The following is a 15,979-nucleotide window of genomic DNA, read 5'->3' as shown; positions in this document are numbered from 1 at the left end:
AAAGTTTGTCGGAATATTGATTCAATTTGTCTTAATTTTTGGTTGGGAAATTCGGGGAAAAAGAAGAAAAAATCTCCTCTCATTTCCTGGGATAAAATGTGTCCCTAAAGCCAGAGGGGGATTGGGGTTTCGTAAGGCTGAACACCACAATAAAGCCTTACTAATGAAATTAGGTTGGAGACTTATCACTGATTGTTCTTCTTTATGGTCTCGTGTTCTAAAAGCTAAATACTTTCCTAAACTCTCATTCTTTGATCCCAAAACTCGTGCGAGGAAAGGCTCCTGGACTTGGAATAGTATCTCTCATATCATTCCATCCCTAGAGAAAATCGTGGTCAGGAAGATAGGTAATGGCAAATCTACTTTTTTTTGGACTGACCATTGGATCCCTTCTCAACCTAGTAGTCTGATAACCTATCCGCTAAATTCCCTTAATCTTTCTGATCGAATTAGGAAGGTTGATTATTTTTCCATGGGATCTAGATGGAATTCTGATTTACTAAACGATTTACTACCTTTGCACATCTCATCTCACATTCAACAGATAAATCCATCTAATTCCGAGGATAGTTGGTGGTGTACCAGGGCCAAGAATGGAATTTTTAGCACTAAACTGGCTGCTAAAGAGCTAATTTCTGTTTCTATTAACAATAATAATTTTTTTATCGCCTCTTGGTGGAAGTTCTTTTGAAAGCTTAAGATTCACCCCAAATTTAAAATCCTCTTCTAGCGTGTGCTAAATGCAGGTCTTCCAATCAAGGCTACTCTGTCCAAATGGCTTCAGATAGACCCCTCCTGTGCTCTATGTGGAAATTGTCTTGAATCCTTCTGGCACTTATTCCTATCTTGCGATTGGGTCAAACATATTTGGGTAGCCGGACCTCTGGGGCTGCGAAATGAGTTTTTGGATCATGCATCCCTAAAAGATTTTTGCTTGGTAATCCTTTTCAACCGTACATCAGATAAACAATCACTGATTTGGTTTTTTAGTGTTTTTATTATTACTTGTTACTTTATTTGGACAATCGGGAACAAGGTAGTCACTGGGTCAAAAAAGCCTGATCCAATTTGGGTGTCGAAACAGGTTAAACAGTGGTTAGCTGATTTGAAAATATTCCTCCCCCCCCCCCCTTTAATTTCGTACCATAATGTATATTGTAGTTCTGAGGAGAATTTCATAGGTCCATCTTTTGATTCCTTTTCTTCATTACCAAAACTCAATTTTCCTGTTTTAATCTGTGTAGGATACCATACACCTGGACTAACTTTGGCAGGATGGTCCTATATCTTTTTGTTAGATGGCAAGTTTATATGTTTTGCTGCAGGACATATAACTTCTACAAATTATAAGGAACCAGAACTAATTAGCATCCGGTCAGGCCTCGACCATGCTGCCAGTATGGGGTTGAAGAAAAAAGAAGTGTGGTGCTCCAATCAACAGATCACTGATGTTCTTCCATCTCCAACCAAATCTCCTTGGCCTTGGCATCTTATAAAAGACTTAATTTATATATCTAATATATCTCAAGATATATGTTTTAACAAACAGGGAGACAATTTTTGTATAGCTATGGCCTTTAATCTAGCTAGGCATGCTCAGACTAAAAACTCTGTATATTTTTCAGTTAGTTAATTTTTAATATATTTCTTTTTATCATAAAAAAAAAAATCCACTAGGAGCCAATAACCAGGACTTCCTAAAATAGCTGGCCAATTGGGGCAGATTTGAGGAAATTAGGTCAAAACTAGGGTTAGACTTAGGGTAACAGGGTGGGAATTTATTTAGTAAAGCTAGGCAGGCCTAGGGGAAGCTAACAGTGTAGGTTTGAATAATGTTTAACAGAAATTTTGAATTTCAGAAAATTAGGGTCAGGATTTTGGGTTTTGGGAAATAGGAAACTAGGTGAAACTAGGGTTTAGGATGGGAATTCAGGGAAGGGGTTAGAATCGAATTTCCCTAATGGTGAGGGGAAGGTTCAAGCCAAATTTGGGCAGAAACTGATGGTTGGAAAGAGTTGTGGGAATGTTGGGGCTTTAGGGTTTTGTTGGAGAGGGGAATTAGGGTTTTAATGGTGGGATGGGGCTGTAACCTAGGCCGAGTGTAGGGTATGGTGAGAGGAGGCTGTGATCCAATTTTGATTGGATTCTGATGGTGGGTTAAGGCTGGACAGGAAATTTAGGGTTTAATGGGGTCAATGGGGATGGGTAGGGCTTAGGTGGGAAGATGAGAAGAAGGATAATTGCAGGAAAATAAAAGTAACTTACTGGATTATGAGAGATCCAGCAGCAGCAGCTTGAAGCAACCTGAAGCAACTTGAAACAGCTTGAAACAGAGAAATAAGAGGGCCTCCCGATCTTAACAGATGCAAGGAGTCGATTGGTAATCCCCCAATCCCTTCACCTTGAGATCCACAAGGCACTCACTGGAGAGCAGAGCAGCAGCAGCAATGGCATGCAATCATGACTGAAAATTTTTTAATCTAAAACTATGGAGCTCTTAGGCCCCCCCCCTTGGCTTATATTTATAATCCTTGAATGAGGTTACATAGCACTATCAACAACTAGGTTGATGTGAAGACTTTTTAATTTCAAAAACAGAAACTAAGTACCAATAACAAAATATAGAGTACTAACTTCTAATTATGAAAATAGGAACTAACTAAAGCAACTAAATTTCTAAAATATAAAAGGCATCTTGACTGGTCAAAGGCCAGCTGGCTCCACTAAGGGCTGTGACACACGTGAACAGTCTTTCCTGGTCCAAAACTGGCCCAATACTTGGGCTGATTCGATCTGCATCACCAATGAAGGTTGAACTGAAATGTTTTATGACTCAGGAGGTATGCATTGTTTCTATTTCAGCCATATATCAAAAAACAACCTAAATGGTGAAACGATTCTGACCAGTTATATAAATATCAAAAGTCGACTGATTCATCTCATGAGTTTCGACCATTTCAAACGAGTAAGGAAAATTTCTAGAAAACCCCAAATTCTGTGATTTTTAGCCTAATCACTTCAATTTCTTGGTGGAACAAGGTGTTGGGGACTACTTTAACACATCTACAACAACTATTTGTCAGATTTGAGAAAGATTTATGCAAGATTCCAAGTTGGAGGTATACCTTTTTTCCCTTACATAACTATTTAGTGGTGGCCCTTCAAATTTTTATAAATTAGATAGTAGACACCAAAGGCTGATCTACAACTTCACAAAGTTGGATTTAATTTTCTGGTTAGAAAAAATTGATTTTCTTGAAAGAAATTTTATTTTAAAAATAGGGTTAATTTCATAGCTGTCGAGGTGTCGCCTAGGAATTCAGGTGGGCCTTGACAACTACGGTCATCGTGTTGGCATCACCTTGCGTCCAGACCCCCTCCAACGCCTTGGGTCGTCTAGACGCTGTGACAATTATGGTTAATAATTTAATATACATTGGTTGGGTCCAAAACCAAAACTACCATTTTGGATGCGTTCTTTTACAATTTACAGATCCAATATGTTTAGAAATGCTTAATTAGAATTTTGTTGAAGTTTCAGGCCAAAATATGGCCATTTGACCACTAAAATGGTCAAATGAAATATGCAGTCAAAATGTACCAGATTTCAGTTGAAATCTTGCCAAAATCCGAAATATTTCGGTTTCAACCAGCGTCAAAACCTTGGTTAAAACCAAAATCTTGAGCTACGACTGGATTATCAAAACCAGCAACTTCTCAGCACTTCATTCAACAGAAAATCGCCTTAAACCTGGGCCTGTGTTGCAGCCAATCGAATCGTTAATTCCTACTCTAGGATTTGAATAGGCTGACTGCATCAGCAGCAATACTCACAAAAAGTATAGTTTAAATATGGTCTCCAGACCCCAACACAGCCCACACTGGAAGACCTTATTGCATCTGCCATGTGGGATTTCAGGTGGCCCAAATTTTGTGGGTAGGTAGGGCCCCAGGTCCTTGATCATATGTCAAGTTTAAGCTCCAACGAAGTTGGCCACGTGGCAAAATTAAATAATCGAAGAAAACTTTTGAAAATGATTGTGAACAAATGGAGGGATGAAAATAAAAAGAAAATGCCAATACATGGTAGGGTCTGTATAATTGAATTTGGCAATGATATTTGACACATGGGAAATCCAAATCACGCCCTGTCTACGCATAGCTTCTTAGGTCGATTGCTAAGAACCCTACATGGATTCCTAGGTCTCTGCAGGTGGATTCCAGCTTCTCTTCTTCTACTCTTTTTCTTCCATTGTCAATTCAGTGTTCCTTTAACTGGTTAATTTCTATGCTTTACTTTCTGTCTCTGTGATACCCTGTTTTAGATCCCTATTCTGCTAATCGGATTTTTCATACAGCTGCTCGTTCAGTGATCAGCTAGCTCTCAAATTCGATACATAAGCTTCTCGTATTATTTCCTTCTAGCTCTGATCATCAGAATTGAGTTTACATCTATCTGTTAGCATCTGTACATACCCTGTCCTGTTTCTGCTAGCCCTGATATCTGAAGCCATTGCATCCTTTGAAACTCCAAGAAGTCTGAGCTTCCTGGCTTGATAGAAAGGTCTGATCATTAAAGGCACTTGACCAAATTTTTGTGTCTCTCAGATCAGGATTTTGCGAGTCATCAGTGTAATTCCCAGCATTCTCATCTTATAATTTAATATTGATTAGGAATATTTTTCATTATTTTAATGTCTTTGGAGTTGTTTAATAGTATTTTAATTGTTGTTTGGAGTATTTTATTATTTTTTAATGTGTAGCAATATTTATTATAATTCATATAGGTTAGATTATTTTCTTGTTATTTATTATAATATAGTTTAATGATGTTTAGGTAGGTGTTTATAATGATTTAATAAGATTTATTTGAATTAATGTAATTATGTGAATAGTGAAGCATGTGGTGGCATGCTTACTGGTTATCATGATTAATTAGATTAACCCACATTAGTTAGGCTTAATTAGTCCTAATGGGGTCTTATGGGTGGCAGCACCCTATTGGTGTAGTCCTAAGTTTGAATAGTCAAACTATGAACCAAACCAGGATCTTTTATTAAAAGGTGAATTAGTTTTAGGGTAAAACCAGGAGAACAATGGGGCGAGAAATCGTATGAGGAAACCAAGAGAACGACGGGAACTAAATCATATGAGGAAACCAAGAGAACAATGGGAACCCAAATATATTAGGTTAGGGATGGGGGTAATAAATCATAAGTATTCCTCAAGTTTCTCCTCTTTGAAAAGAGCATTCTCTTACATCTTCTTCAGTTCCAAGGGTAGGGCTTGGGGATTTGAACTTACTTTTTGATGATGAATAAACCTTGAGATCAAAACAGAGTCGTAATCCAGCCCAACTAAACACTTAAAAGACAAACTACTAAAGTCACTTAAATTGAACCACTGGTTGAGCCAGTTCAATTCAAGAACATAAACACCAAAATAAAACTTAGTATGGAACTAAAACATCTAATCCCGTAGCAATCCTATAACCATACTTGAGGCCCATAAAAGTGACCTATTACATTGAAAACCCATGGAATCAAAGGCCCAACATGTATAGAACCCAACCCTAGACTTTTTTTTTTTTTGGGTAATGCCCAACCCTAGACTTATTCCTAATAAAACAAGCCTATTTCGGTGATGAATCTGCATCAATTGGACCATGTGTTGCAACATGGCTTAGCCACCACCAGGTGCATGGGCCAAGGTGGTGGTGGCATTAAAGAGCCAAGCTAATGTAGTTCTAGATTGGAAGGGGTCCAACTAGAAGCCAATAACCATGATCTGCTATGAACTGGGCAATTCGACTAGGTTAAAATAAGTGAAAATTGTGAAATTAGGGTTAGGGTTTGATGGTAGGGTTAGGTCAAGTTGATGTAGGGGAGTCTATCAGTGAAGGTCATGTTAAGTTTAATGGTTGGAAGTGAGCTGGAATGGAATTGCAGCAATTTAGGGTTAGGGTTTTTATTTTTTAAGAGGGAATAATGGTGGAATCTAGAGTTTAGGATGGGAAATTAGGGCAGGAGTTTGGGCATAAATAAGTGTTTGTCCTGTTTCTAGCATAAATAATTGTCTGTCCTAGTATCCCACCAAGTCAAACTCCTATTTGGACTTTGGTTTTGAAAAATCTGATAGTGTCATTGTGTTTAAATAGCCCAGAATAGGCTGTATGCCAAGTTTCTTGACCAAACTATGTCAAAAACCCACCGAAACCACCAAATGAGTTCAAAAAAAAAGTGCACCAACTCGCCAAGATCTCGGCCCGACGAGGTTTTTTGGTTGGGTGAAACCAGTACCGAAACCGAGTTCTCGAACCATGGTCCCTTCTGGTGTTCTTGATAACCAAAATAAGGGGTAGACCATGTGACTGTATGTGATAGATGGCGTCCTCCCCGGTGCTCCTGGTGAGCAGAAAACATGGAGTAGTTCGCTTACCTATGAGTTTTTCCACATCATATCCTCCCCAGGCTGTAGTGACTCGGATACATGAGTAGATATAGTGATCCGAGGCCTGGCTGACCTCAGCTTTTATGTGCATATTCGGCAGTTCACTAATGACTGGACTTAACCTAAATAGCAAACTTATCTGCTCATTATTGTACATGCACTTGTACACTATTATGAATTATGGCATGTTCTCCTCAGTCCTCACTAGGCTTTCAGCTCACTTAATGTAAGGCTGGATCACAATTCACAAAGGACCAGGACTCAGGCAGGATCTCCTTGAACAAAGTTTAATGATGATTTTGTCTTCAAAAACTGAACAGCAATTGATGGACTTGTAGATCGTTTGCAGAACTTGTACACAATGAAAAAAAAAATAGAAGACAGGATAGAAGAAGGATAGGAGGGGTAGGCTATCTCAGCCTTGGGTCTCTCACCTACAGCTATCTCAGCTGATGAACACAAGTCTTTCCCAGACCAAACACTTGCAAGCAAGTAGTAGAAATTCAATTAATCAAGTCTGAATTCAAGAACAAATGATGGGGCCTATCTATAGCTTGGCCTAAGCTTCACAAAATATAAAGTCCCAAAATAGAAACCAAATGAAAATAGAAGCTAAATCTAACTAAAAGGAAACAAAGGACTGAAATAGAAACTTAAGAAAATAGAGACTTCTAAATAAAAGCTAAGCAACTAAAATAGAAACTTCCTATAAAATCTAGCTGCCATACATCAAAATAGAAACTCCTAAAATCAAAAATAGTAACAAACTGAAATTAAAAGCTATCTATATGAAATAAAAAATACTTTCTAAAACTGAAAATAGAAACTAAATTATGGCAGCGTTATGCAAGGTTTAAAGTATCGGTATCAGGTATCGTATTGGTCAGGTGATTTTAAGAGACATATCGTATCGTATCGGAGATACGTATTGAACACTACAGATACACATGGAAATACACTTTTGGAATAAAAAACAATAAAAATTAGCAATATATAACAAGTATCATGCATAAACACTAAAATGGAGAATAACGTATAACCAAAAAATAGCATTAAATTGAAATTGTTATAAAAGATGAGGTTTCTTACATGTTGTAATAGTTTATAGCAATGAAGAGTATTGGATGATGCAAAGGATGATGTTGTAGCACTCCTTGATTTGTTTTTTAGTCCGAAAGTGTGAAAAACCAAGATTAAATGCAAGATTTGGTTGTGAGTTTTCCTTCATTTTTCCGTTAGAGTAGGAGTTGTATCGAGTCTGTGAGTGCAAAGGGATTTTTTATGGAATGTATCGATGGTATTGGTGTGTATCGGTATGTATCGAGCCGTATCGGCCGATACGTATTAAACCACCCACAAAACCCTTTATCAGACGTCTTGATGGTATCGATATGTATCGATCGTATCGTATCGTATCGTGTCGTATCGGCATGTACCGATCGATACATTTCGATACAATCCGAGACAGTTCACAAGGTGGCATCGGTCCCATCCACCTATTCTTACTTTTCTTACACCAACTGGCATACAAAATTACGACAAAACAATGGAATTGGACAATGTCTCATTTTCATCCAGTTTACCATCCACATTCTCCCTGGCTTCACTATCACTCACACACACACACACACTTAATGTACCTCTAGATAGGAGAGGATCCTACTAGAGGCCAAGCAACAGGATCAAAAGGGGGCTGCTGGTTCGAATGTGCAGAACTAGAATTTTAGGTCAAATTCTAGGGTTAGGGTAGGGTAATGAGAGTGTAGTTTATATGATAAAACTAGGCAGGTTTTAGGGAGTTTAAGGTTTTGGGTTTTGGGAAATAGGAAAACAGTCAAAACTAGGGTTTAAGAGGGGAGTTTGGGGCAGGGTTTTGGATCGAGTATAAGGGACAGTGGGAGGGAGGTTCGACCAGAGTTTGGGCTGATTCTGATGGTTAGATTAGGCTGTGGGGATTTTAGGGTTTGTGGAGCTTTAATGGAGAAGAGGGAAATTTGCAGGTTTATCGAGAGGGCTGGGGTTTTTTAATTCTATAGTATGATGGGGCTCTAATAGGGATCGAGTGGGGGTCCTAATGAGAGGAACTGATGGTCTAAATATGGCAGCAGGCTAGTGGTCTGATTGGGAGCTAAGGGGTTTGAGGGTTGTCCAAACAATGATATGGAGTTGCAGTTTTAATGGCTGAATGATGATGGATCGATGCGGGGATTTAATGGGAGGGTATGAGATGGCTTTTAATGATGGATAACTGAGAATTAATATAGGACAGATGTGAGAAAAAAAAATAAAACAAAGGGAATCGATGGGGCTTGGGATTGGAGGGATAGAGGAAGAAACTTGAAGTTGCAGCAAGTCTTCAATGGAAGCAGCAGCTCTGTGATAGAAGCATGGTACAAAATTTTGCGAAATTTCGGCAATATATCGGTAATTTCGGTAATTTCGAGCCTACCGAGACGAAATGGCTTGGCAAAATGAAAAAAGTCCATATTTCGGCGATATTGCGGACCATTTCGGCATATTTCGGAGATACACCGAAATGTTACAATTTACCCCCCCCCCCCCCATGACTCATTAAAGGACCCCTATAAAACCCATATTTCGCTGCTAACGGTTGATATTTCGACCGAGAGCTGGGCACAGGCACTATTTGGGTGTTTTTTCTTGTTTTCCATTCTTCCAACTTGGATTCTAAGCATTCCACCTTGTTCTTCATCTTTTTCGACGGATCATCGCCGGAAACACGTCGGAAACACCTCCTATCAAGATTGTGAAGGCTTTTTCATTGTTTAAGGTAATTTTTTTTTCCTCTAAAACTTTTTTTTTTTTTTTAAATACTATGTTCAAGAGTTGTTGGATGGTGATGATATTTATGTATGTTAGACACCGGAGGCCGATCTACAACCCCAAGGTGTCGAATTTTTTTTACATATGTATTTTTTATTTTTTATTTTCTGATTTTAAAAATTGATTTTCCTACAACAAAAATAGGAAAAAATTAGGGATAATATAAATTGGATGGGGATCAATTAAATACTTGTTAGACACCAATGGCCGATCTACAGCTTCACGGTGTCGAAAATATTTTTCTGCCCATAAATATTTGTTTTTATTTTCGAAAATTAAGAAAAATATTTAAAAATTCAAAAATAAATAAATAAATAAGGAAAAATATTAGGTTTTGGTTTGAAAAATTATGAAAAAATATGAAAGTAATTTCTACATGTTTTTTAAGTGCATTAGATATATATTATGTTTAATCATTTCGGTTTTGTTGTGTTAAGTCAATATTTATATGAAAATTATTTATAAAAAATTATTTTTAATAATGAGAAAAATATAAGGGTTAGAGGAAAAATATTAAATAGCTATACAATTGTTTTAGTACTCTCAAAGTCTCAATTGAAGTACTTTTACATTATGTTTTTAATCATTTGTTTTACTTACATTGCAGCAAACAAGTATTATTATGGAAGATCGTGAAAGACAACGTGTGAAAGGAAAGCAGAAGGTAGGGGAAAGTAGTCAACAGAGGGAGCAGAGGGAGCAGAGAGAGCAGAGGCCAGCCAAGTAGCCTAGGGGTGACATTGCATGGTTACATGGCACTCCAATTTATGGGGATAAGAGAAAATCCCAGTGTAACTATTGTCACATGCAGTTTTTGGGAGGTGGGTCCAGTAGACTTACACAACATCTGACTGGAGGATCTAAAGATGTTGTAGGTCACCATATGGTCCCTACTCAAGTAGCTAGGGAAGTTGGTGACAGTTTGAGGGGAAAGAATAAGAGGAAGGCTGAAAGCAAAGGGTAAGAGAACAATTGAGGAGGCAGTAAGGAGTTCAATGGGAGGAGGAGGAGAAGGAGAATACCATGATGATGATGGTGATGACTCTGATGATGATGATGACAGTGATGACCCATCTATGTGCCTGATGATATACAAACACCACAGGAGGCTAGGGACTTTAAACGGTCTGTTTCGAGGAGTAAAGTTAGTTTTCGAGAAGATCAGCAGAGACAGAGAGTAGAGGTAGTGGAGGAGCAGGCACATCTGGAGGTTCTAGAGTTGGTGGGTTGTTGAATCCTTTTAAAAGATCACAAAGTATGAAGGCAGCTCTAATACCTCTATCGGTACCAGTACCACCATCAGTATCAGATCCTAAACTACATAAGAAGAAGGGAAGCACTCAACCAAAAACCAAAGGAGCATGGAAGAATATGAAGGGGTTAATGAAAGAGTCAATAGCTAAATGGATGATATACCATACAATCCCAGCAAACACCGCATAAGACCCCCATTATGATACCATGATTGATACAATTGTAGAGGCTAGCCCAGGGTTCAAGGGGCCCACCCCATATGAGGTAATGAATGTTTATTTACCTCAACAGAAGTCTGAGACTGAAGAGTACATTGGTGAAATGAGGAGTATGTGGGAGACATATGGGGTGACTATAATGGCAGATGGTTGGACTGGGCCTACAAGAAAGTCCATCATCAATTTTATGGTCTATTGCGATGGGAGGACAATTTTCCTCAAATCTGTGGATGCATCCAAAGACATAAAGGATGCAAAATACATTTATAGATTGTTGAAGGAAGTGGTTAAAAAGATGTAGGAATAGAGAATGTTGTCCAGATTGTAACGGATAACGGAAGCAACTTCAAGAAGACCAGTGAGAAGATGATGAATAACAGTAAGTACCGGCTCGTCTGGACTCCTTGTGCGGCCCATTGCATTGATCTAATGCTGAAGGATATGGGAAAGTTAAAATTGGTGAAAACTGTGGTGGAAAGTGCAAGACAAGTCACCAACTTTGTATACAACCACTCCTTTGCACTAAATCTATTGAGGGAAAAATGTGGGGATGACTTGGTGAGGCCGGGCATCACTAGATTTGCCACAAACTACATTGCCCTAAAAAGCTTTGAGACAAAGAAGGTCTGGCTGAGATCTATGTTTGCTTCTCAGGAGTGGTTTGGATAGAAGGGTTCTAATACCGTAAGTGGGAGGGAAGCACAGGAAACCATGTCCTCTGAGGAATTCTGGACAAAGCTAAGCAAAGTGTGAAAATTTTGGAGCCAGTAGTTATAGTTCTACATATAGCGGACTTCACTCTCAAGGGCCCCACCATGCCAGTCCTATATGCTACCATTGACTTGATGAAGGATAGTGTCTACAATGTGGTTCCTCGTAATAGCAAGCACTTCTTGGATATTATCAATGCTCGCTGGAAGAATCAACTTATGCATCCATTGCATAAGGCTGGTGAGTAATTTTGTTTATGTAACTAATTTATAACTTAGTTATATTACTAATTACCTATGCATCTGATGATATCTCATTTCTATATGTCAATTTTCAGCATACTAATTCAACCCCAAGTATCAATATAATAATAGGCTTGGGTTGGATAGTCAACTTATTGATGTTGCGAAACAAGTAGTAAAAAAGTTGAAGCCAGATGGTAGACTACAATCTATATGCAACAATGAGGTGAGTCTTATAATTCATTTGGAATATAATTAGTAAGTAGCAATTAGTTAATGAGTCATTACTAATTTTCCACATGGGTATAGAATTATAGATGAAGGTTTTTAGGGATGCATTGAGGAGTTTTGGAACCGATGTTGTAGTACAACGCAGAGCATGAGGTGATGCTGGTACTCAATTCAATATCTTATTCTTTTAAATTACATATGTATTGAAAATTGAAAGTTGTAAAAATTTTGACACGTCTTTTTTTGTTGTAAACTTGTAATGCAGCTAAATGGTGGGTGTTGTATGGGGAATCAACTGAGAATTTAAGGAGTATAGCAATCAAGATCCTTACCCAAATATGTTCCGCATCTGGTTGTGAGAGGAACTAGAGTATGTTTTTGCTCATCCACTCTAAGGGGCACAACAGATTGGGTTCCGAACATCTATCTGACATGGTGTATGTGCACTACAACTTGAGGCTGAAACTACAACACATATGTATGGGACATGAAGGACAAAGGGGCACTATTGACCTCGCCGACATCTTTCAAGTTGACTTAGATGATGAGGACCCTATTGTGGATTGGGTGAGGGATAGAGGTGAGCCGGTGTTGGATTAAGAGGGAGGTAGGCCAGACCCCGTGATAGCTTCTGAGATGGGTGCTGATGTGGATGACAATATGGCTGACGAGGGTCAGATACACGTACGGGAAGCATCACCCATACCATTCCAGCCCACAGGTGGCAATGATGATGAGGATGATGACTAGTCCAAGTCCTCAGGTGGCACTGGTAAGAATCAAACTCAGACTCAGACTGGAACTGATGGAAATGATGATGATGGTAATGATGATGGAAATGATTATGATGATGGTGGTGGTGGTGGTGGTGGTGGTGGTGGTGAAGAATTTGATGGAATGCGAGAGCATTATGTGGTAGACGAGCAAACGGCGCCTATAGAGCCAGTCCGATTCACTGGAGAAACACAATTTGATCATGCCACACAAGATATGGACCACGGTGCGCGTGAGGCCGCACCCGCACCCGCACCCTCACGTATCCCCTTATCATATACCAGGAAGCGTAGGTGTCAGCAGATACAGGTTGCCGAATATATGGATATTGATGAGTTATCTAGCTCTATTGGCGGATTGAGTATGGGTGATAGGGAGAGAGGATCGAGTGGGCATTGGCGTGCCCCATCTTTTGACGCACATACCACTCCATCGTCATCGGATTATAGTGCATCACAACCTCAAGGTGGATATGGATAAAGATATGGGCAGTTCGTTGGGGACTATGACTCCCAGTCCCAGTACCAACCCCAGGGACATACTGGATCATCTTTTGTGGACGACATCTTTTCATACCCTAGCTACCCAACTCACCAGCCATATATGCTGCCAGCGCCGATATCACATCATACTGGATCAGTGGGTAGTCATGGTTCTTCTTCACAGTCACAGATTGATCACCAATATCCTAGGATAGGTTACCTTCAATATGTTGATGACTCCATTTACATGGCAATTGTGGATGACTATACTCCTTTCTTCTCCGAAACTATACCGTGGTCCACGTATGTCCTTCAGACAGAGGACAATGGACATCGACTCCAGCGGAGCATGAGTGGGATCAATCCAGGAAGGCATAGCAATTATTATTAGGATTTGTTTCATGACAGTTGTCAGTCTTGTAAGTTGTGAGTTGTGAGTCTTGTGATTTGTGAGTTGTGAACTTGTGACTATGTGTATTGACTATTGAGTATTGAACTAATGACTTTATGCACTTATGAATGTTTTAGTTTAGAGTTTAAACTAAAGGCCACATTTGACTTTATTTTTTATTCATTACTTTGTTTCAATTTGTTATTATGTCTTTGAGTACTTATACAATGTGTATTTAGCTATTTATACATTAAGGTCCGACCGTATACTGTCAATCAAGGGTGCAAACCCAAAACATCACTGAGTTCACTTTTTGCAATATAAAGGTTTAAATGTGTTTATTTAGCTTAAATAAGGGTGTACATGAAGTATCAGGCCTTAATATGGCCAAAAACCCACCGAGATGGACTGCCAAAATATGGCAGAAAAAAATACCATATTTCGGCGAAATTTCGGTAAATTTCGGATATCTCGACCAGCCCGAGATACTGATATATCGCGAGATCTTAAACTATGGCCATGGTTCAAGATTTAGCGAAATATCGCCGATATATCAGGATATTTCAGAAATCTCGACAGTACCGAGACGAAATGGCAAGGCAAAATGGAAAAGGTTCATATTTCGATGATATTTCGGGATATTTCATGACATTTCGTCGTGATATTTCTTATGAGTCTTGCACTCTTGTGAGTTGTGAACTTGTGACTTTGTGTATTGACTATTGAGTAATGAGTACTGACTATTGAATATTGAACTATCGACTATTATGGAGTTTATGACTTATGACTTATGAGGTATTTTTGTTTCATTACTTTGTTTAAATTTCTTATATGTCTTTTAGTACCTAATCAATGTGTATTTAACTATTTATACATCAGGGTCGGTGACCGTATACTGTCAATCAAGGGTGCAAACCCAAAACACCACTTTGAGTTCATTTTTTTGCAATATGAAGGTTTAAATGTATTTATTTAGCTTAAATAAGGGTGTACATGAAGTATTAGGCCTTAATATGGCCAAAAACCCACCGAGATGGAGTGCTGAAATATGGCAAAAAAATACCATATTTCAGTATATTTCGGATATTTTGGCCATCTCGACCAGCCCGAGATACCGAGATATTGCGAGATTTTAAACTATGCTTACACGCCAAACACAAGATTAGAAAGAGACACTGCTTTTCAAATGCCATGCTCTAGAGATAATTTGATAACAAAGAAAATTTCTACAGGAAGCAAAATTATAAATAAAAAAAAAAAACCTTTGCATGAAACTAAGCTAGATCCTCATCAATTGCAGAAGGGCTTATGTCATTTTGAAACAAGCATTAAACACATTATCATTTTTGTTTGTAATCAGTTCATCGAAAAACTTCATAATGCACTCCAACCCAAGTCAAATGATGATTAAAAAACACGTTTAATCCAATAGATAGGATAAACCACTGTTTAAATTTTAATATATAGCTATATCAATCAAAAGTACCAGGATTTCAACTATTAACCACATAAGTTCAATAACTTCAGATAGTTAAACAGGAAAACAAGTTAGGGTTTGTTACAGAGGGAGCAATTGCATACCTAGCAATGGCAAGCTTCTCCAGCACACGCCTTTGAATTTGAGAAAGACCGGCATCGGCAGCTTTGTTATCATAGAGTCCTATAAAGCTATCCCTGAGATGTTCTTCAGCTACAATCATCAACTCATTCTTCTCAAATTCTTCAAAAGGCATAATGCAAGTATCTTGCAGACCAAATTGGAGCCCCGGGGTGTTAAGAATACCATTCCAGATGGCTCTTTTAACCGCTTCACATTGATGTAAGCCAGCTGAAGAAAGCGAGGGCTGCAGCATTGGCCACAAATCCAGAAGTGAAATGCCGTTGCTACCCTGAGCACATATCTCCTCTACAGCAGCTAAGACAATAGTGTCCATTGCTGCTTCTGTGGAAAATAATAATTTTTTTACTGCTCACTCTGATCTGTAGATTGCAGAGGGATATGCTATAAGGATAAGCTTTATCATGGGAGTAAAGCAGAGAATAAATGGGAAGACAACGTTGGCTTCTAAGTGGTTTCTTCTGCAACAACAAAAAAAACACATTGTAACCTAGTTTGTTTGATGAAAAGTCTTTAACCAAATCGAAAAAAAGAGGCAGAATTGAAGAAAATAAGTTTGGAACATCTTAATAAAAAATAATTTTAAGAAAAAACGATACTTCTTGAACTTAAAAGCTTCCATCAATCAAATGAAGGTATCAGCATCTCCCTATGGATTACAGTTAAGCAATTTCAACAACCCCACCTCTAAGGTCTGAAAGTAGGTCACATTTAAAACTCTCCAACTTCTGCACTATCTATCTCAGTTTCTCCAAGAAGGGTTT

At 38.5% G+C, this 15,979-nt stretch overlaps 1 protein-coding gene across 1 annotated transcript in view; it reads right to left on the bottom strand.

The window, feature by feature from the left end:
- Positions 1 to 15,619, bottom strand: part of LOC122667263 — a 99,516-nt gene extending 83,897 nt beyond the window's left edge. Inside the window, exon 1 of the mRNA XM_043863519.1 lies at positions 15,179 to 15,619. Coding sequence (XP_043719454.1) covers positions 15,179 to 15,531 — 353 coding nt within the window. The 5' untranslated portion in view covers positions 15,532 to 15,619. The remainder of the gene's footprint in view (positions 1 to 15,178) is intronic.
- Between the last annotated feature and the right edge of the window lie 360 nt (positions 15,620 to 15,979).

The sequence above is a fragment of the Telopea speciosissima genome, chromosome 1, assembly GCF_018873765.1.
Source record: "Telopea speciosissima isolate NSW1024214 ecotype Mountain lineage chromosome 1, Tspe_v1, whole genome shotgun sequence".
Taxonomy (NCBI): Eukaryota; Viridiplantae; Streptophyta; class Magnoliopsida; order Proteales; family Proteaceae; genus Telopea; species Telopea speciosissima.
This window is presented reverse-complemented; position numbering and strand designations above follow the sequence as displayed.